The following is a 24109-nucleotide window of genomic DNA, read 5'->3' as shown; positions in this document are numbered from 1 at the left end:
GCTGTATTAATTTGCATATAATCACCTTTGCTTCTAAGGGTGCTTTTAAAAAATGAGCATTTTAGTCTTTTACATATTAGCTGGATTTCTGTGTCTGGATGAAGCAGCTAGGGATGTGAGACTTACTCCCAAAGAAAGTGTGTACAGGATTGTGGGCTAACAGTGCAATCTTATATATTATTGCACTGTTAGCCCACAATCCTGTACACACGTATATATGTCTGCAGAAGTACCGCAGAGTTCAATTAGGCTTGCCTCTGCATAAATGGGAATATGGTGGCAATTTGAAATTGGTACAAAATTTTAACAGTAAAGAATATGTAAGCCTGTCTACAATGTCTACAGAAAGCAACAAGTTTTCTAGTGGCAGAATAAAATGTAGTTTGAAAGGAAAACATTTTCACTTTAATGAAGGGAGTATAAAAGAAAAGTTCTATACACAAAATTCTGATTATAAATCAGTCAATATAGTATATGTTACAAGGCTGCAAATTTGTTATCATTTTCAGGACTAGTAGTTTGAGATGTTCAAAATATAAGGAGAAATACCCTTTCTATACCAGAGAGAGAGAGAAAACCAAATGTTTAAAATTCAATTCCCTTCTGCCTTCAAGCAAAACAGTTTTTCCTCACGCAAATTTAATAGCACATAAGTGGGGAATTATGTGAAAAAATAGGCTACATGAACAGATGAAAAATGCTCTTTTATTTATGAAACATTATCTTAATCTTTATGAAACATTATCTTAATCTCCAGGTCCTTTCCGCCCTCCTTCCCTTACATCTCCTTAAGCATCTCACTTGAAATATTATGCTTTTCTGGAATTAATAATACTACACATTAAATTCATGTTATTTGAAGGAAGGAAGGATCAAAGATATTAAAAAAGAATAAAAGACAACACCTTGTCAAAGAAAGAAAGAAACACGATTTTTTCACTTCATAATTATTTAATTTGGATTGAATAATTTTCATTGAATTTTTAATTTATACTATTCAGTCCAAATTAAATACAAATGGGGCCCTTTTGCATTATTTTATTTCTTAAAGAATTGCACAGCCTGAGCAGATATTCTCTGCTGTTCTTTTGTAAATAATTGTTTAAAATGTATAAATGCAACACAGTGTTACCTGTTTCCACATTACAATAGCACCTCTGAATTGCAATCTTTAATGTTTTGCACCCCAAATGTAAACCAGTTTGTAAGATTCTTTACGAGCCCAGGAAAAAAAACATTCATCATTAGGGTGGAGTGCAGATCAATGCACTGTGAGTTAAGGGTTGCATGGACTTCTATTCCCTCTCTGCATGCATCCTCTGCACACCCCAAAATCTGTCCCAGAATATTGGGGGAAAACCTAGAACAGATTTGGAGGGCATGAGGAAAGAGGAGAGGAGGAGGAGGTCTGGTTACACAGAAGGAAGTCCTTGTGCTTCCATTATCCCTTGTGCTAATGGATAAAATCTTAGACTGGGTTCCTTTCCATAAATGAAGAGTATGCCTAGATATGACAAGAGAGATAAAGCAATGTATTGTGGTACATTGTTACAGGACCATCACACATAGTATGTTCTGCTTCATATTATGTTTTTGTATATTTATTTTTAAAATATTTAAACATATTTATAAGCACACACAAAAATGGAGAAAAGTGAATAAAGCAGGAAGTAGATTGAGATCTGCTGGTAGTGGGTGATTTGAATCATAGAATCATAGAATGATAGAATTGGAAGAGACCACAAGGGCCATCGAGTCCAACCCCCTGCCAAGCAGGAAACACCATCAGAGCACTCCTGACATATGGTTGTCAAGCCTCTGCTTAAAGACCTCCAAAGCAGGAGACTCCACCACACTCCTTGGCAGCAAATTCCACTGTCAAACAGCTCTTACTGTCAGAAAGTTCTTCCTAATGTTTAGGTGGAATCTTCTTTCTTGTAGTTTGGATCCATTGCTCCGTGTCCGCTTCTCTGGAGCAGCAGAAAACAACCTTTCTCCCTCCTCTATGTGACATCCTTTTATATATTTGAACATGGCTATCATATCACCCCTTAACCTTCTCCAGGCTAAAAACATGCCCAGCTCCCTTAGCCGTTCCTCATAAGGCATCGTTTCCAGGCCTTGACCATTTTGGTTGCTCTCCTCTGGACACGTTCCAGTTTGTCTGTGTCCTTCTTGAATTGTGGTGCCCAGAACTGGACACAGTACTCAGTAGATGGGCAAGCATTGCTGATAGGGCTGTGCATGGTCCCCCGATCAGATTCAGGGCACAATTCAGGTTTTAGATCAGTCCCAGCTAGGGATGATACAAACCTGACCTGACACCCAGATCTGGATTATGATCCAGAAAAAACAACAAGAAGCCATCTTTGGAAATCTCATCTCCTTGCATTGGGAAACCAGTATGGCTGTAAACCTCTTGCGTTTTCTCATGGGCAACCTTCTGGAGACTGCATGCCAGCAGTGGGCGAGACCAGATGCAAAAATAGGTGGCTCTATGGATGTGACCCATACCTTTGTACAGTAGGTTGCATTCCTGAGATACACAACTCAAGAGGTTTCTGCACACACACATGCACAGACACACAATGCACACAACAGCCCTGAACATCCAGTGCCACCAGTAGCATTTTCCATGCCACGCCATGCTATCAGCAGAGTATGGAAACAACAAGGGTCGCTCCAGTTTTAGGGACAGTCAGCACTGAGTAGACCATGATCTACTGCACTGGCCTTATCAGTACTGGTTTTATTTTAAAAAATGGTGCCGAAACTAATCATGAAGATCTCCCTTGTTCTCTTACTATATAATGGCAACGGCGCCCACCTGAGAGGTGCCGGAACTGAGTTCCATTGAGTAGCCGCTGAAGAAAAGCCCTGGGTATTATCATGCTCCTTCAGGCCTTTTCTCACTAAAAGGTTCTGGTAATTATCCCTATATCCATGAGAAATAGATCTTAGTGATTCTTAAAGAGATCTTCATTAATCACATAAAGGCACATACATTCTCTGCCTGATTTTTTCCCTGCCTCTTCTGCTCTGAGACTCTCAACACCTCCCTCAACTACTGGGTCCTGCTCAGGACAAACTTCTTAAATACAAACATATAATGAACAGAATACAACAAATGTGTTCACAGGAAACAGCTGTAAACATGGAAAATGGGAATTGCATAGCCTTCTCCTACACTCAACACATTATTTGTTCATTTTTTATTTTTTATTTTTATAAAGCTTATGAGAACCTGGTTGTAGCCTTTAATGGCAAGGGAGAGGAAAGATAAAGATGTATCCCATTTTCTCTCTCTTTCTCTCTAAATATATACATATAATTTCTAAACACAAAGGATGAGGAGGGAGGCAGCCATCTTTAAAATTCAATTTCCTGTGGTTTTGTCACAGTGTGTCTTTTTCTGAAGCAAGAATTCTTTATTTCTGCTAAATGAATTCAATATGCCTAAAAAGAGATACCATCTCACATTGTTATGAGAGACCACCTATTCTAACTGTGGTTTGCCCCATTGGTTCTCTTGAAAACGTGCCTGAGGAGTGAGGAACAGAGGAACTGCCTTTGACATTCTAATGAAATGCTCCGTGGATGCGATTCATCGCATCTACGTTGCATTTTGATGCAGAGGTGCATTTGCCTGTGCATGGAGATGTGGTCACACAGATGTCCCTGCTTTAAGATGCAGAAAGCTAATCTGCAAAAACAGACAAGTTTTTTTGTGCCACATCTCTTTGGCTCAGTGAGCCACATCTCACAACTTTCTGCAGTTGTGACTGCAGAAACACATACCTATATACCTGCCCCACAGACAGGAGTTCTTCATTCCCCTTGTGTAGTGCAAGTTCCTGTGCATTTGCCTGAATTTTGAAACACAGTTCAAAAAAGACTAAAATGTGCTTATATTAAATTTAGAAATGCAAACACTAAGATAAAGCACATAATTAAATGGGCATTGAAATACATTTATGGATTTTCATGTGGATTTTAAAAATAAAAATAAGGCAGTAATGGGATGGAATGGACTTATGAAAGGACTCATGTGACATTGACACAGACCAGAAATAAGTTGATCCTTCCAACCCAAATTGCATAGCTAGTCATCAACAGTTAACATGTTTACTCAAAAGTAAGACGGGCTGTATCCAATGGAGTTTATTCCCAGTGTGCATAGGACTGCAGCCTAAAAATGTCAAAACTGAGCCAAAGAATGGCTGGTGCAACCTTTACAGCTCTCTGTTTCGATGTAAATGCAGCACAGTGTTATCTCCAGAAATGTAAATCTATTTTTACTCTAGTACATCTCAATTGCAAGCCTTAACATTTTGCTTCCCACCCCTATGCATGCTATGTTGAGCTACATCATGTGAGAGAAAAGTGAGATATAGCAGATGTAACAGACTGGAGGAGGGGAGAGTCTTTCAGAGTGGTTACTACACATAACTGGGTTTTTCTAATGAAGAGAAGAAGAAGAGTTTGGATTTGATATCCCGCCTTTCACTCCCTTTAAGGAGTCTCAAAGCGGCTAACATTCTCCTTTCCCTTCCTCCCCCACAACAAACACTCTGTGAGGTGAGTGGGGCTGAGAGACTTCAAAGAAGTGTGACTGGCCCAAGGTCACCCAGCAGCTGCATGTGGAGGAGTGGAGACGCGAACCCGGTTCCCCAGATTATGAGACTACCGCTCTTAACCACTACACCACACTGGCTCTCAGTGTGAAAAAGGACAGTGTTTTGATAATGTGGAAGGGGACAGAATAATGGTGGGGTGTAAAAGCAATTGTGAATAGTTCATCCAAATTACTACTATGAGCAGTGACAATGAGTGGGGGGAGGCTTGTATCTCTTCTGTGAAAGGTTAGTTATAGCAGTAAAACAAACACCTCTTAATTAAAGAGATCTGCTTAGGAATCTTCATATTACATTACTTATGGGAAGATCTTCATAAAGAAGATCTTTAAGATAAAGAAAAATGCTATTTTTTTCTATAGAGACACAGAAGTTAACCAAGTGTTATTCAGGACCATTTCTGATTCATATTTGACATGACAAAGACAGCCTGAGTTAAATTCACAGTATGATGCACATATAAGATGATAGATGATAGATAGATAGATAGATAGATAGATAGATAGATGATAGATAGATAGATAGATAGATAGATAGATGATAGATAGATAGATAGATAGATAGATAGATAGATGATAGATGATAGATAGATAGATAGATAGATAGATAGATAGATAGATAGATAGATAGATAGTAGATGATAGATAATAGATTAGATAGATGATAGATTAGATAGATAGATAGATTAGATAGATAGATAGATAGATAGATAGATAGATAGATAGATAGATGATACATGATAGATGATAGATAGATAGAAAGATAGATAGATAGATAGATAGATAGATAGATAGATAGATAGATAGATGATAGAGATAGATGATAGATAGATAGATAGATAGATGATAGATAGATAGATAGATAGATAGATAGAGATAGATGATAGATAGATTAGATAGATTAGATAGATAGATGATAGATAGATAATAGATATATAGATAGATGATAGATAGATAGATAATAGATATATAGATAGATGATAGATAGATAGATGATAGATAGATGATAGAGAGATAGAGAGATAGATAGATAGATAGATAGATAGATAGATAGATAGATAGATAGATAGATAATAGATGATAGATATATAGATAGATGCTAGATAGATAGATAGATAGATAGATGATAGATAGATAGATAGATAGATAGATAATAGGAATATCAACTCACTAAGGGCTCTAAGACTCCAGTCCTATGTGCACTTACCTAGGAATAAGCCATAGCTGTCAACTGTTCCTTTTTTAAAGGAAAATTCCCTTATTCCGAATAGGATTCCTCGTAAGAAAAGGGAAAAGTTGACAATAAGCGCCACTGAACAAGTGGGAATTACTTCTGAACACACATGCAGAGGATGAGTGTGCTATAAACACAATCTGAGCAAGCATGTTTTGAATGGTAAGGTGGAGAAGTATTTGTGCTTGCAGTCAGTCGCTGCTGGAACAGAAAACCTGATGGAGTAGAATGTGCACCTTCCCACATGTGTAAGCAAATCTATGAGGATATATTTGGTTGAAAAATAATGTTGGTGTTGCACTTCTGTCATTAAGTCCAGCTTCATTTTTGAACAGTTTGACTGCATATGAAAGAACCCCAAAATTTAAATTTCTGTATTCAGAACATTGCAATTATGCATCGATCATCAAATGATCATGAAGGCTACAATCTTAACCCTACTAACCTGGAAGTAAGTCCCATTGAATTCAATAGGACATTTCTGAGTAGGCATGGCTAGGAATGCATTGTAAATTATTAGACACACACACACACACACACACTGCATGAAGGAACGATACATACAGAAAAAGCATGGGTACAATTACTGTATATAAAAGAAATGATTTCTAAGCACCCACCCACACACTTTTAAAGCAGCTTCAGATATTTGACATTTGAAATTGACAGCTGTATGTAATTGAAGCTATACTCAAGAGTTGACCCACTGAAATAAATGCCTAATTTCAATGGGCTCAACTCTGTGTATGACTTCATTGGGAACAACCCAAGAGCTATAACTGCATTAGTGAAACAACCAGTCTCCAACTCTCCCATACATTTTTGCATGTAATACTAAGTTTTTGGAAACTTTCACCAAATTAATCACCTCCCACAGCCCACTCAACCAATTCCCTTTCTTAGCTCTCTGCTGCCTTTTGCAATGTTTAGCAAACATCAATCTTGATGCTGTTAGTAAGCAGAAAACTGGCTTCTGAATATTTATAGGAGGATTAGCTTTCCTATTATGAAATAAACATAATAATGAATTGGGACTAACTTGTAAGAGACTATGTTGATTATGTTAATTATCATTTTCCTGTACTGAATTGCCATTCTGCATTTTCACCACACACTTTCCTAAATAGACTCTCTAATCAGAACCACATTCCCTTGTGAGCTGAATACCTTGGCCGCTAAAGAAAGGTTGCACAAGAGACAGCTGAGGAACTCATCTTGATGTTCACAAGTCATCGCATGCAAATCAGAAGCAGGTCAACAATGTGTTTGTTTGGCTTAATGAGTTTTAATAATTTCAAACAAAATGGCCAGAGCTTGCTCAGTTTGGGAACATTTGTTTTAAAATGTTTGTGATCTGTTTAAGACAGGGCTTAAGTGCAAATAATTAAATACTTGCATTTGAAATTACTTTTGGGGGGGAAATATTCATGACATTTGCATTCATCAGTATCAGAGGGACCGGGGATAATTTCACTTGCATTTTAATGAGAAAAACAATATGCGGACCAAAACAAAATTACAGTATCCTTTGCAAGGTGCATTGCTCTGAATTTTGTGGTGCAGTTCTCCAGCCAAGCAACATGCACAAAAATGCAAACATCAGTAAAAAAATAACATACAAAATGCATTATATTAGACAAGGATATTTCCACAAATCTGCATCTTAATCAAAGCTGCACACAAAAATGTGTGAGAAGTCTGCCCTGCAACATGGATGAATTATAATAAGGATTTGCTAAAAATTCTGCGAATTGTTGCAGAAATATGGCAAACTGAATTTAAGGCTGGGAAATGTAGAAACTGGGAGTAATTGAACTGACAGCTCTGCATTAGGATTGTTGAAAATCCTTATGGTAGTGCTTGAAAAAGATGGTTCTTACACTAAATCAGGCTATTGGTCTATAAAGCTCAGTATTGCCTACACTGACTGATAGCAGCTCTTCGGGGTTCTAGACAAGGGTCTAGTCCAACTCTTCTTGGAGATGCCAGGGGCATTTTGCATGAAACCATGTATCCTACCACTGAGCTAGAACCCTGTCCAACTCTAGAACATGTACAATTCTATAAAATTTAAGTTTTATTGAGATTGGTCTCAGAACCGTCTATTTAACACCAGCGTGACACGCTCTGATGATGGCTGTAGTGCCATCAAGTCTGGAAAACAGCCCACAGTCTGAAGCAAATCCCATCAACATCTACTCAAGAAACCCTTTCCCCAGTGTCTCTTTGTTCGGAGCCTTATGGAGTGCCATAAGCAGAGATTTCACACGAAGGGGGTCAGGCAGTGGGGAAGTGGAAATGACAAGGAAATGTCCTATGAGGCATGATTGGTCTCACTGCAAAGGGTCTTGCAGATGACAGTCTGAGTGGCTTACAATTTATGATATTCTAAAGCAAATGCCCCAGGGTGCTGCAGGAAGGCCAGAGCATCATGGCAAGAGGATGTTGCATAAATGAGATGCTGCTTTGCCAGCATCGGGGAAGCTCATTTTCCCTCCCAATAATATTCTGCAGACCCAGCATCAATATTTATGCAAGGAAACTACTCTCTGTAAACTATCAAGTATTTCTGGGAACTTCAAGCCATCTTCATTTTAAAATACCGGAGTGCTGTTATTACTTGTGGCATCTGTGGCACAGAGCACCTGCATATGATAATTCTGGTAATCAATGAGGTGTAATGGTTAGATTGTCAAATCTCCCGCAGGCCAGCCACCAATTCTCAGAATAGCCTACCTCACAGGTTCTTGCTGTGATAACACGGAAGGAAGACCACACAATCAGCTTTGAGCTCAGTGGATATCAAACGTAAGAATTTTATAAAGCAACCTCCTGATTAGATTACTGTAATGCATCGTGACTAATTTACCGACTGAGCTTTTGCTTGGGACTGTCCGGAAACTGCAAAATACAGCATCAGAGCTTGTGGTTATCGCTGCTGGAGGTCCTTCATGAAGTATTTGAAAACAATGCAAAGTTGATTTCATGAAAAAAATATTTAATTTGCTTTTATTTGTTAAAAGTTAAAAATTGTATTGTTCAGCTATTTTATTCTCTGCCATATAGATAGATAGATAGATAGATAGATAGATAGATAGTGTGGTACCTCAAGTTAAGAACTTAATTCGTTCTGCAGGTCTGTTCTTAACCTGAAACTGTTCGTAACCTGAGGTACCACTGGGGCCTCCCGCTGCCACTGTGTCATTTCTGTTCTCATCCTGAAATAAAGTTCTTAACCTGAGGTACTATTTCTGGGTTAGCAGAGTCTGTAACCTGAAGTGTCTGTAACCCAAGGTACCACTGTATACACACACACACACACACACACACACACACATATATATATATATATATATATATATATATATATATATATATATAATAAAAAAATACACACACAAGCTAAGACAGACTATTGGTCTATCTAGTTCAGCACCATCAACACTGATTGGCAACAGCTCTGGAGATGATGCCAGGGACTGAACCTGGAACCTTTTGCATGCAAAGCTTGTGATTTAGCGCTGGACTATAGCCATTTAATGGGAGTATAAAGGTACACAACACAGCACATAGTTAAACTATGTTATTTCTCACCAAAAGATATGGGGATGCCCACCGATTTAGATAGTTTTATTAAAAGAGGATTAGACAAGGTGAAGAAGGCTATCAGTGACTACTTTTCACAATGACTATTTATTACTTCTAGTATCCTCTGAATGGCAATTGCTGGGGAACGCCATCATTTGCTGCTGCACTCAGGTCCTGTTTCTTATATCATTATTAATCTAGCATCCAGATAGGAATTGTGCCAGGTCATTGGAGAGACACAGTGGTCAGATTATGCCTCTCTCTCCCAACTTGACTTTATTTTCTTTACATGTGAAGCTGTGGGAGGCAGTTCATCCTGTGTATCCCATTGCTTAGGCATTTAGAAAAATGGATGCATGGGTCAATTAGCTATTTTAGACCCAGTTTTTGTTATCACCATTGCCTTCTGCACAGAGAAAGCACCTAGAATTATAAAAACAATAGAGGAAGGGAAGAAGCAAAAGCAAGTTCATATACTGAAGTCAAAGAGGCAGCCTAGAATTAAGATTTGCAGCTTCAATTTCTAACAGAAGAATCCAATAAAGGAGCAGGTACTTTTAAATTAAAATCATTACATTTGTGCCATATTTTAATCTTGAATTTAAACACGGCAGTGTTCAAAGCTACTGGACTTTCTCTTGGTTCACTGTGACACTGTTTATTATCTAGCCTCTTGGTTCTTTATTATAGCTTAGTGAATACGTCTGAAGGGTTTCCCCTTCCTGATTTCTTGTACAGTGAAGTTTGCCTGGCTGCAAAGTAATTCTAATCCCCTCAAGTTGCACAAAATTACAGACACAGCTTGGAAACTTTTTTCCAAAATATTTTGCAGTGTTTCAAGCACTAAGTTAAGTCATCTGCAGTTTCCCACACCAGGCTAAGTAGCTGAACCTCTGTGACTAAGCAACTATATAGATATTGGTATAGATTATGAGACAATACCACAAAAGCCCTCCTGGATTGAACCTTGGACCTTGTGCATGCAAAAAAGATGCTCTACACTTCCGGGGTGGCGCCATCAGTAATGGTGGATTCCCTCTGATCCGGAGGGACTGGCTCCACGGAAAACGGGTCTGTTCCGCTACGGCGAAGCAGGGACCCTTTTAAAAATCACAGGTGGATGAAGCCTGTGACCATGGCACTCGGCGGGCACCTTTCGCGCCCCCCCCCCAATTCGTAAAGGAACCCAATTACGGGTTCCGGAGCGAAGAGGGGCTAGTGGCGCGGTGCTGAGAGTCAACTGCTTTTTCCATGGAGCGAAGCCTCACAGCCGTTGCCAGAGAGCGCTACCTTTTTCCTGGGACAATTTGGCTACAAAAACAACTACCCGTGAGCAGATCAAATTTGGACAATTGGACTTTAAACAACGATGTGTGAGTAGAACGGAAAATTGGATTAAGAAATTCCTCTTAATTTGGCACTGAAGCGGGAAGGTCTAAACAGGAAGTCAGCCTTCCGTTTCTTGTAGATAGATTAAAGCAAAGACATGGCAAACTAGAGCTTAGAAAATCGTTTGTAAAGGATCAACTTTTATCATCTAAAACTACTGAACCCCCTTCGGAAGCAGGAGAAGAAGGGGGATTTTTTCCGGATTGTTTAAACCTGCAGAAGAGAGTGTAAAGAAAAGTAATTTTCCACCGTCTTGAACCTGGGAGCGGCGTGTCAGGACAGACGTTTTTGGGAAGTTCATTGACTATAGACAAATGTTTTCGACAGACAGTTAAATGAAGAGAAACATAGTGATTCCATTCTTCTCTTTGGCATTTTAAAGGAACAAATATTGACAAAATACCCGAAAAAGGGAGGGAGATGTTCAGGGCTCCATTCAGCAGAATGAGCAGGAGAACCCACAAATGCAGCAGGGCTGGTTTGCCACATTTTGAAGTAAGTGGAGAAAAGAAATACATGTTATCATCTAAAAAGCCCCCACCTAAGGGTTCATTGTCCAGGTTCTAAGATCAAACTGCACCACTGCCCCAGTGCTCATTTCCCTGTGTTGCTGGCTCACCATAAGTTCTGGAGGCTCTCTAACCCTGTTAGAGTAAAAATGGTTTCTGTAGTATTTGTTTCTTCCTCTTTGCCCCACAATCCTCTTTCCTGGTTGGAATCCCTTCTCTGCTGTTGGCTGCCTAGACTCTGATATAGCCCCAAATCCCAAACATGCCCTCATAATCAATCCCAAGAAATTCTCACCAACATCAGCTTGCTACTGCACAGTCTCCGAGTGCCCCCCAAACGCTGGAATTGTCATGAAAACCCTTAAGCCATCATGGCTTCTCAGTTTGTCACGTAGAGCCTCGAATTCCCGTTAAAGTACGCTAACCAGAAATGGCTCCACTTTGGGAGAAGCGGGAGGAAGAGAGTTGGTGACTGAGACTGCCTTCTCCTCCTCCTCCTCCACCGCCACCTCCATTGCTGCTGCTCCTGGGAGTCAGAGAAGGTGGGGTTGGGGGAAGAGGGAGGCAGGCAGGCAGACAGGCCAGCTGGCTGGTATAGCAGCAGCAGTAGCAGAAACAGGAGGAGGAGGAAGGGAGAGGAAGGCAACAGGGACCCCGCCAATGTTGCTGTTCCCACCAAGGGAGGCTGCAACTGTCCAGCCTGTAGGGGAGCCCAGCCAGCCATCCAGCCGGTCATAATGAGTAAACAAACCAACCCCTGTGTTGCAAAATATGAGTCAGCAATATCAAAAGCAACACGATGGCCAGAAACAATAACAATGTGAACAACTTTATGGAATAATTCAAAACATAAAAACTAACAAACTAAAGTCCCTTTTCTGCTTACAAGTGTTGAACTAATTGGCTGATGAAGAATTCAACAAAACAGTAGTTGTTATCCAGAAAGACTGTTCAGCAGAGTTCAGAACTGGACATTTGCTGATTATACAAAGCTTCACATCTTGCTCTGCGCCGGGTAAAGTCTGGCACCGTGATTCATTTAAGGACTTTCAGAGACTTTAGTTTGTTAGTTTAGATGTTTTGAATTATTCCATAAGGTTGTTCACATTGTTATTGTTTCTGGCCATCGTGTTGCTTTTGATATTTCTGCTCCAGCCAGTTATGCCAGATAAAAAACAGGAAGGAGGTCAGGCTTGAAAAGAAGGTGGCAGCTGGATGGGCAAGAACAGGCCCTGGGGGTGATGAGGAAAGGTATAGCTGGCTGAGGGTTGTGGGGGACAAGGAGGTTATGGGGGTTGGGGTGGGTGCTGGAGCTAGATGGGCTTCAGAGGGTTGTCTGTATCATCCAAAACTTTAATAAAAAAATTAATGTGCAAAAGGAAGGGGGCACTGTGGTGATGATGTAGAATAGAATGTCCCTATTTTTATCTGAGGAATGTTGGAGGGTATGCTACTGGGAACCAGCCCTGTGAACATTTCATTGCCTAACAGTCAGGAGGCTTTGCAACCCAAAGAAAGGAACCCAGCCCGGTCTGGATGGTACAGTTTGGAACAATGCAATCGTCTATATATGTCTACTCGGAAGTAAGCCCCACTGAGTTCAAAGGGGCCTACTCCCATGCAAGTGGGTACAGGATTGAATCATTAAGATGGAGCAATAGGAAAAGGTGTCAAAGCTGGTGTTTAAACTTCATAAACGCAAACCCACTGAATCTCTTATTTCTTGGGATAATTGCTAAAACACTTGCAATATCCTCCCTTTTTCCACTGGGTCAATTAAAGAGAAGCAGAAGAGGATGAAGTGGTACTTAAGACCTATTTCCACGCCCCCACCTTCTAGAGGGTTCCAGATATCTCAAATAAAAGCAGGAAAATTATTAGCACAAAGCATTACAGACCCAGGAAGCCAATTGTTTGGGGATAAAAGGTACCTTGAGAATTACAAATGGTTTCTGCAGTGTGGTGAGACTACTGTGAGCCCTCTTAAGTGAATTACTAGCATCAAAAGGTAAAGCTGTGCAGACTTATAAAATGGAAGGTCATGTTGCTGTTTTAGTGAATATGCTCCCAGTGGAGTAGGCACTTACCGTGAGAAGGTTTCTAACTGCTTCCGCACTGAAATGAAACAAGCATTGAGTCATTCAAGAGTCGTTCTAGACACAAATATGCTTATTGGCCCACTGAAGGAAAGTCTTCAGCAGGAATGGGGAACTTGTAACCTTCAAGGTGCTATGGGACTCCCATCTCATCAGCCCCAGCCAGCATGGCCAATGGTCAGGAATAATGGGAGGTACATTTCAACAACTAAAGGGCCATAGTTTCCATATTTGTTGGCTACTGGTCATGCTGAATGAACCTGATGGGAGTCCAACAACATCTGTAGGAATACAGATTCCCCATCCCTGGTCTACAGAAACAACTGGCTGATTTATACACTGCGCAGCCAATCATTTTCACATGTTGCTCAAAACAGAAAAATGTTAAGAATGATGAATCTAGTAGTAGTATAGTTAACATAGAAGAATGGTAAATGTTTCAATCCTAAACTCATTTGTTAGGGAGCCAAACCCCACACAGTGGGACTTACTTCAGAGCAAACTTGAACAGTATTGTACTGAAGGTTACCAAAGGAGGGATATATATATAGATATATAGATATATATTCATATATCTGAATCCCACTTTTTCCAGCACATGAGCTGTTCAATGCTTTTTAACAATGATCAATGAAATATTCCGCATGGTCTCAACAACTTATGAACACCAGCTATGGTTTTGTAGACCATGAGAGGAATCTTCAGCAGAGCTGGGGTCAAACTGTTTATCTGGACAAGAGGCAAATGACTAACTTTTACTTGTTTGTCCTTGTTTGCACCCTGTACACATAAGTCCATTCTCCCTGCTCCAGAGCACTCAAAATTTCACCCAAAAAATATGTAAATATGTCCTTTGAATGACTGCATTTCACTGCTCTGTAGCTATGCTCTTATCACCTTTTCCCTAAAGCTCTGAAAGGTGGGTAACTATTCTGCCTCATGTGTGTGTGTCTTCTCTCCCCATCCACCCAGATTCCTCTCACCTGCCCAAAGCAATTCCCAGCAACACTATTTAATTTATTTATTTTAAAAACAACTACTTAAATCCTTTGGCTGCTTTTTATGTTAAGATATAATAAGATATTTTCTGGAATGATGGGTAGTTATCACCTGAGTCAACAAATTGACTCAGATGGTAACTACCAATGAGACCTTGGCATTAATAATAGCCCATGTCCAACATAATAAGCCTGTCTCAGTCATAACTGAAAAAATGTGGGATTTAGGCTGTAATCCTATACCCATTTCCGGAAGAGTAAATTCCCTTGACGTTAATAGGACGTACAAGTAGACACATATGGGATTCCATTGCTAGTAATCAGAAGTAGTGCAATACTTAGACTGGCTGCATGGTTCACAGGGCAAGCACATTTCTGGGAGCACACCAATGGTCAGGGCTGGCTAATCCATGAGGGAAGATGAGGCAACTGCCTCAGGCAGCAGAATCCACAGGGGCAGCAGATCCAGCCTTCAAGGAATGCAGAGTCCATGGCCTTTGTTGTCACAGCTCCTTGGAGGCCAGATCTGCTACTTCCTTGGCAGCCCCCCTATCCCCAGTGCTGCCTCTACAGCGGTCTCCTGGTGAAAAAGAGGATACTGCTGGTCTCCTCCAATGTAGATTGATTATTATTTTTTGGCCCTTGTTCTTGAAGTAGATCTTCACTCACTCGTTCTTCCCTAGAGGGAGCGGGGCATTTTGTGGTTCACCTCAGGTGCCAAAATGTCTTGGGCCATCCCTGCCAAAGGGACGTCATTGTTTCTGAAAGCAAACACGTAAGGTGCATGTCCTAGGTCCAAGAGGCAAGACCAATCGAAGCTTTTAGGATCATCTACAATGATATTTGAGGGTTCAGTTCTGTCATTTCCTATACACGTCTACTTAGAAGTTAGTCACATTGAGTTTAACGGCCTTAACAGGTAAGTGGGTATATTTATTTATTTCACAAGATTTATATTCTGCTCGACTGTAATAAAAGCTCAACAGAGCTTCCAAAAATATAAAAGAACAAAATTATCAGAAAAATACATTTGAAAAACTATTTAAAACATTTTAAAAAATGTTTTAAATCATCAATAAGCTAAAAACCAGATTAAAACACATGTCAACATGTCTGGATTGACTTGCCTAAACAAATATGTTTTGAACAGTTGCCAAATGAATTATGGTATAGGACCATTGCAGCCTAAATGTAATACTCTTCGATTTAACCTCATGGTACACTAAAGTCTGCTTTAAGTGGGTAGCTCTGTGAAGGACTATGATGATGGCTCATAACTGTCTTAAAATAATGGTGTAATGTTGGGAAGTCCAGTCCATATTTTACATATGTTTCAAATCACCAGGATCTGGAGCAATTTTCCAGTCTAGGTCTTACACAAAGCTCCAGAGACTAGACCCAAAAGCAGCTGAAGGATACCGATTTATGGAGGGCTTCCTCGTGCATAATATTGATTTGAATTCGTTCTAAATGTAAGGCAAGAGTCACCTAACAAATCCCATCTACACAAGCCATGCACAAGATATGCAGCCTGCATGACAGGGCTTCCTCCCATGCCCCAAACAGTGTCCCCAAAATGGGGTCATGGAGGGTTCAGGAGAACCCTCAGAGCAGTGGTGAAGGTGGTTCGGGGCTTGGGGTTGTTTTGTCTGGCAAGCTGCAATCTTTCCCTGATTGGATGTTTGCCATAGCACAATGTTGAATTCCAGAATTTCAGTGTTTTGGCCACCATTCTTCATGCAAAGAGTACATCATACATATGGTGTTGCCAGCAGATGACCTTAACAGAGGAAGAGAGGAAGCTGCCTTTGGTCCATCTACATCAGTATTATCTACATAGACCGACTGATAGAAGGAAACATTCTCAACCCTACCTGAACATGCCAAGGATTGAGCCTGGATCTTCTGCATGAAAGTAGGGGGTTGGACTCGATGGCCCTTGTGGTCTATTCCAACTCTATGATTCTATGATTCTAAGTAGATGCCCTACTATATATTACGAAGTTACTAAGCTATAACTCTTCAATCCCTACCAATTCTGCTAGTCTAAATTTACTACGTTTATTCTGTATGTATGATATTTATTTTATACATACAAATTACAAATTTATGGCATTTTTTAAAAGGCATAATATGGTTCAATCATGCAACTGGCTTCATCATTCATTTTCATGGTAATGGTCCTTGCATTATGAAGTTTAAACAAATCCAAGCTGTCACTCAGAGTCACATTGCTCCTGAAGTTCTGGCTAATGCAATATGATTTTTTTCTATATTCTTTGGTTATATAAAAACCAAGAGTGGCAATTTAGCACAATGAAGTCAATTTTAAAAACATAGTCATTCCCTGCATTAAGCTAAAAAAAGACATTTACAAAAGAACCTATATTACAGCTATTTCGTTTGAGGACAAGAAAGCCTAAAATGAGCCTGGGTTAGCAAAACACAGCTAAATTAAGACGTATTATATAGGCTCATAGCACCTTGAAGTTCTTGAAAATATAGAGAGATTAACAAGCAACTGCAAAGTTTCTCTGCATGAGCAGTTTATTGGGGAGATGAATCACAGGCTAACTATTGAAAAATATTCCAAGTTATTACACCTCCACCCGCTCCATTCCCTTGTAGGGTCCAGGATTCCAAGAGATTATTCACACATAATTTCTCATCGCAATATTACACAATACTACAGATCTAGCAGCTAAATGTGTAAATTGAATCCAGAAAAAAACATATTGCATTTTCACTGCGAAGACAATGTGTGTGTTCAGTCAATGCATGGAGGAAGGAATGGCTCCACTAGCAGCCACATTTGTCGATTGTAGCTTTTCACCAGACCAGTGCATGGAAACTCTGGATGAGTTTTGCTGCTGCAATACCTCTTCTCTTGCACATAGTGATTGCACACAGATGTAGATAATCTGTGAAGAGCCAGTGTTTCCTAAATATGGGCTGCAAGATCTGCAATTGCTCAATCATCACTTAGTGTTGCAGTTCATCAGGTGATGAGAACGTGCCTTAAAATCTATATGTGTGTGCATTCACTCTGATCTTTTGTCTTGTACAAATGCAGCAATCAAACAGATACACACACACACACACACACACACACACACAAGAGCCGATAGAAATGAAGATTGAAGAGACTGAGGAAATAATTTAGTTTGTAGACGACTTAATATCGATTCAGAACATCCTGGTTTTCTTTTCATTAAGGGCAGGGTTGTGGGAAACCAGCAGTAGAGTAAATGGTCTACCTTTTTTCCACAGTCCTTCCTTGCTTCTCTTTAACAGTGAAAAAAGCCAGATTATTTCTAGAATAATTCCACCCTAGATACCTGGGTGCAATATTAGAACAGGGAGGCTGGAGCAAGCCAGCCTGAAAAATGTACCAATAGGCTGATAAATAATGGTTTCTGCAGTACAAAAGTAAAGTGCCTAGAAAAATTGTCCACAGGAGTTTAGCGTTATCAAGAGAATGTTGTAATTGCTATTTTTATGTAATGTTTCCATACACAAAATATTTTCATTTTTCTTGGATGTATTCATAAAGCACTTTAGAGATTAGAGAACTCATGATGGACAATGGTAACAATATTGGAAACCTATATTCTGATATAAAGTACCCACCCTCCCCAAGTGAGCATCTCTGATCGGACCATACTTCTGGAAGTCCACGATAGACAGATTATCATGTTTTTGTTTTGTTCACTAATAAACATTTTGAAGTTAATCCTTCTTTTTAAAATAATAATAATAACCCCACAATATCACACCTTTTACTTTGTTTTCTACAATACCACACAATGGAATTCTATTTTGGCATTAAGTTGTATATAACTTAATAAATAGTAACAATGGAGCAGGCTGTCCAAATGGGCCAATAGTGTCAGAAGCTGCAGAGGCTAGAACTGGCTACATACCCAATTGCCCCAGTTACCGTCACTGTCCCCCATGACTGTGGTGATCTTTTTGGCACCACAATGTCATGCCACAATCTTGCACTTTTAGGGGGAGCAGGACAACCTTGCGCAGCATCTCAAAACATGTGTTTTTGGGGCGCCATGCCTGAAAAAAGCACTTTTCATAGGCCTTATCGCTAGCGGGTCACGTGACTCATGTGGGAGTGCGGACGTGGAAGGTGGCATCCTGGTTTTTCATTGCAATGTGTTGCAGGGTATGTGGGTGCTTCTAGTTCTGTTTGCAGCTGTACACAGAACCCAGGGAGAACTGCATCTTGGAACACACAAAGAGAGGAGGCTGCCTGATGTAAAATGAGTCCATTGGTTCACTGACCTTGGTATTATCTACTATGACTTTTAGTCAGACAGAGCTCTTCCTGAGTGCTACCTAAAGATTCCGGGGAATGACTCTATGTTCTACCACTGAATCATAGCTCTTCCTGACATCTTCCAACTGTGGAGTAGTCTTAGGCTCTGGACTGGCTCCACTTACCCAGGCTGAGCCCTTCTAGACAAGTCAAAGGCATGTACCTTTATTTGTCTACAGTGATCTTGTCCGAGCTACAACCATCTTCCTGCCTCGGTTGTGTTTCTGTGCATCCCTCAGCTGGGTCTCAGGGCTTGGTCCCTCAACTCTGACTCCCCAGCTCTGCGCTGCCTCTTGGTTCACCTCTAACAACTGCCTGTATCTGACACCGAGGTCAAGTCTTCAAAGAAGAAGAAAAGGACCAAACTCCAACTACTAGTCCATTGTAGGACGCAAAGCTGCATCCCATTTATTGTTGACTGTCAGCAGCATAAAGTGTCCATAAAATAGGCAAGATGCAGCCACTGAAAACAAATAAATAATTGTGAATTACTAACAATATAGTCCCAGCATTAGATAAGGCTCCTTTTCCAGCTTAATAATTTCCAACAGTGCAACAATTAACATTTCACCAGTGGGGCTGGGGCAACTGTTCCAAAAATGCCCTTAAATATGGGGCTGGGGATGTGAGCCCAAACACATCAGCCAACTGAATATGAAATTTTATGGTGGAGATATTTTCCATGCCAAGGCTAGGTGCAGAACTATTTATGCAGGGCATTGTCTTCAAAAGACAGTGATTTTCAAGGGCTGCTAAGTTCAACTTGATCAGAAAAAGTAACCTATATATACCAGTGTCGGTTCCCTAAGCCATCCATTTGCATGTTGCTAATTTGAGCACCACCAGGATTTAGGAAAACTTCATAAAAGCACTCTGCTTCATAAAACACATCACATCATTGGTAGTAACCTGTGATCAAGTTCATGTGGAAGAGAGGTTCAAGCTGAGCTGCCATTATTCAAATTCTGAAGCATCCCAATGTACTGTGAATATTTTCCAGTCCACGTCCATGCAAAGCTAAGTAGATTAAACCTTTGGTAACTTTTCATACTGGCAACATACTTTTTAGACATGCATCATTTTGCAACACAGTAGTTCAATTTTACTAGCAAACCAGAGGTTAAACTAACCCCTTTCTAGCCCAGCGAGGAGCGCGGGAGCGTTTGCGCAACACACCTGCACATGGCAGCCAACACACTAACGCGTCGTGACACACAGTTTGGAAAGCTCTGGATTACAGTAACTTCAGGGCACACTGGTGTTTCTCATAGCAAACGTGCAACAGGTTAATAAAATATATGCATAGGTTGATTGCCATAGGTGTCCCCAACATTTCCACACAGTTATTTATAGAGTCATGTGTTCTACATCCATGTTTAGTAGCTTGCTGCTGAAAACACCAGCATAACAAGTTTCTCCTGGAGCAATCAGTATGTTTGAAGCTCTCTATTTTTCCAAGCAATGACATATGGAAATATTCACGAAGTTATTCCTTATTTTCTGACTGCTTTCAAGCTATTTGGATAAATGAAGCTATTCTGTAAATATTCATCCATGTACCTATGTATAATCACACACACAGAGAGAGAGAGAGATGCATCTCAATCTAAAATAAATTTGCCAGTTTCCCCTGCGTTTTAAAGCGATTGCATTGCATCATCAAACCATCACTGAATAAGCTGTAATTGAGGGATTTCCATGGCAATCAGTGCACTGGAAGCATTGGTACTCAGAAATCTTTGTGCTTGTAAATAAGAATGGAAAGATGTTTTAATAAAAGGACTAAGCAAGGGTAGCGCTGCAGGAACAGGCTGCCTTTGGTTCTTTATACAGAGATAAATGACGGTCAGATTATGAAGAAAAGATATCGGGAAGAATAAAAACCCCACACAATAATCTATGAACAAACCATGTTCACCCTCTGAAAAACCCACAGCTTTTATATCTACCTCTCAGCCGTTTCCTAAGTGCTAAATTGTGGGGAAATGTTTATTCTTCAGTCATATGATGGAAAGTGAGGAACGGATATTTACAATAGCCTCTCTTTCTAGCACAGAATAAATGCATAAAGGATATTTTGCTTGTTTGAGATACTGATATTGGATCACCGATTACAGCCTTTCTACAGATTTAAATGTGCCTATAAATATTACCGTAGCACATGATGGAGACTGTTTCAGTATGTTTGACACCTGTGGGAATTGACTAGCTGGATCCATCATATGCATAAGAATACATTTCGGCATTCTCAGAATGTTACCTAGCAATGAGAGGGCGAGCGAGCTTTCTACACTCTTGATTCTTGCAGGCTCTTATCTCCCCACTTTCTCTTACCTGGTCTCTTCTGTAGCAATAAAGAAACCATCATCAGGAGCATTGAGCCAGTTTTGTCTCTGCCTCTTGAGCAACGGCGTAACACTTGGCATAAGGTCACTTGTGCCGACTTGTAAAGTTTTACCATTAGTTGTATAGAAATCATGTGCCGCTTGCTGAAATCATTGCCAAAAAAATAAAAAAATAAAAAAATCAGGAAATATTTTAGATACATGGACTACAATCCAATGGAGAGTGTTATTTTGTCCTTGTTTATAAGCTCCCCACCACATCAAAACACAATGAAGGATAGACAGGTTAGTTTGAATAGGCAAACTTGGCCCTCCAGATGTTTTTGGCCTACAACTCCCATCATCCCTAGCAAACGAGACCAATGGTCAGGGATGATGGGAACTGTAGTCTCAAAACATCTGGAGGGCTGAGGTTTGCCTATGCCTGGGTTAGTCTCTCCGGTGTCAGTTTCACATATGTTTAATCATAAATCCGTTCTGCCCCATTTTTAATGCATCAGTTTTTAAAATTGCAAACATTTCCGCTCAAAAATACACTTTCTCCCCAAAGTGTTTATTTTTGTATGGATTTCTCCCTGAAATATGCAATTTGTATGCATCTTTGACCCACAACCTGCATCGTAAAATCAGAAGTGTGTAGTCCAAAGGATAGCTGCATGAAATTAGCCTATGAGGTGGCCATGATTAAGTTCATTCACATAAATTCACACAGAATGAACATCCCTAATCACAGCCCACTTTTGAAAGACCAGGTCCTCTGAGATTAATCCATAATGAGAGTACTTGGGGGCTCTCCATATTCATGCCCTTATCTCAAACTAAAAGTAATGTTCCAAGTTGGGAGGCAGTAATTAGCTGTGTCTGCCACATGGCAGGCATGTGTCACAAGAACCTTGTAGAGCTACCTTGGTTGAACACTAAGGAGACCAATATACTTTTTTCTCATTTTTGCTGCCTCAGACCTGCAATTCCTTGAGCCGCAATATCCCCAGTGGCCCCTCTAGCAATCTGGTGCCCAATAGCATGCGGAAGGTTTCTGACATTGGATATTGTTGCCGTAGGCACTGCTGATTCTCTGCTACAGTCGGCTGTAGACACTGAATGGGAATGATAAAGTCCCAGTAGAACCCATTACAGTGAGAAATGTGCTCATTTACTGTTGCTCCTTCTACTAAGAGCAATTCCTGTGGCTGTTGCTCCTCCTCCTTATATTAGCCATTAAATTATCCTCCTAGTCCTAGCATAGATTAGCCTTTAATAAGTACCGATGGGATATAAGGTTCCTGTTTTGCCTGTAGTACTATTTCAAGAAATATTAGGCTACCCACCAAAAGGCAGACTGGGGTGCTGAATGCATTTGCTGAAGTTTAACCTAATCTGGGTTTTAAATTCAAGCTCAGTCCAGGGTGGCCTGATATATCTCAGTATGCAGTCCTGTGGACAAAGCAGCGAAGAATGCATGGCATAGGAAGTCAGAAGGAATAGAGCTATTTGCTTTTTAACCTGGGCATTACTCAAATACTTAATGCTCCCTCTAAAGCCATTGGAAAGCACATCCACTGCTGCAGAAGAACGTGATCAATAACTTTCAGGCACAAACTCTTTGAAGATGATGTCAGATACAGTGCTCCCATTTACTACTTTAGCAGCACTTATGTGTTATTGATGCCAAACCACGGAAAGATTCACCACACTGCTTTTGCCCTGAAAGCCTAGGAACCGCCCCTGCCCTCTCAATTCCTGAGCCCATTAGGAGCAGTTCTGTATCACTGCAACCTCAGCCTGGAAAGATGAGCCATGGCAATGTTTCCCTGAAGCAAGTTTGCTAATTTATTTACAGAAAACAGCTGGCTGAAAAGAGACATATTCATGTGTCACTACAATTTTAACCTGGCCAATCCTAAGCAAGTCCAGCATGTGTGTCACAAACATTTCGCCGAAACCAAAACCAAATATAAACAGGGTTGAAATCAGTAGGGGCAAATCCAAAGTGAGTTTTGCCACCTGTTTACTTTCCAACTGGCATTGCATTTAAGGCATGCTTGCTTCAGCTGTGCAGAAGTGCTATTCAGCTCAGAGCATCTGTTTTGCATGCAGAAGTCCTTGGCATCTCCAGGTAGTGTTGGGAATGTCACCTACCTGAAACCCTGGACAGACCTGATAGTCAGCGTAGGCAATAGTGAGCTAGAAGGACTGCAGGAGGTTGTGGTCAAATACAACTAAGAAGCAAAGGGCTAGTTAGTGCATGAAGAACTAAAGGAGTTGTATTGCTAGATAGACTCAACTAGGTCATGCCCCTTCTTCTCTGGAAGCCTTTCTACTTCTTCTACTTCTCTCCCTCTCTCTCTCTCTCTCTCTCTCTCTCTCTCTCTCTCTTTCTCTCTTTCTCTCTTTCTCTCTCTGCATCATGTGATGAGACAGACATGAGTTAGCTTGCTCCCAGGCTTACAGCACATGTTTGGAACTGTATTCTGTACTTTCTACCTAAGAGTATTTTGCCTGTGTTATCCTTGCTGCTGCATGGAACAACGCATGACTGAGACTTTGAATCTGTAAGTAATGGATTTTAAACTACCTTAACAGTGTGTGGTCTGCTCATTGCAAGAGGGGTAGGAAAAGGCCAGCTGTTATGTGCAGCTGAATTGGATAAGAAAGGTTGAACAACCTATATTCTTAACACTTTACTGTGCTACTTATTTTTGTGAGATTAATACTCTGCTACTGGGGTTCTCTGTGTGCAAGCCCCACAATTTGAATCCAGGCACCTAGCCATTTCTTTTTGTTGTTCACCTCCACACACGGGTCTACAGGGATTAATATATTTTAATTCCTCCCACACATTGGTATAAGGCACTTCCTCTGCTCCTAAATGTCCTATTGCCTACTGATAGGCAATATGAGAGACACTATGGAAAACAATCAGGGTCAGGAAAATGCCAGGGCACAGAGACCAGGCCAACTCCACTATTAGTTTCATTTGACTGTCT

At 40.4% G+C, this 24109-nt stretch overlaps 1 protein-coding gene across 4 annotated transcripts in view; it reads right to left on the bottom strand.

The window, feature by feature from the left end:
• The window catches only part of MTA3 (metastasis associated 1 family member 3), a 121206-nt gene that overhangs the window by 1664 nt on the left and 95433 nt on the right, over window positions 1-24109 (bottom strand). The window contains exons 18-19 of one of the 4 annotated variants that reach the window (XM_083494386.1): window positions 21112-21266; window positions 13441-13468 (exon numbers count right to left, since the gene is read on the bottom strand). The exons of 1 other annotated variant lie outside the window; for it this stretch is intronic. In XM_083494386.1, the coding sequence (XP_083350512.1) occupies window positions 13441-13468; window positions 21112-21266 (183 nt within the window). The remainder of the gene's footprint in view (window positions 1-13440; window positions 13469-21111; window positions 21267-24109) is intronic. 2 more of the 4 variants (XM_083494385.1, XM_083494387.1) reach the window with 2 other exon arrangements.

Source organism: Podarcis liolepis (assembly GCF_965112155.1).
Source record: "Podarcis liolepis genome assembly, chromosome: 3".
Classification (NCBI taxonomy): Eukaryota; Metazoa; Chordata; class Lepidosauria; order Squamata; family Lacertidae; genus Podarcis; species Podarcis liolepis.
Note: the sequence above shows the minus strand (reverse complement) of the source record. Positions and strands in the feature narration are given on the sequence as shown.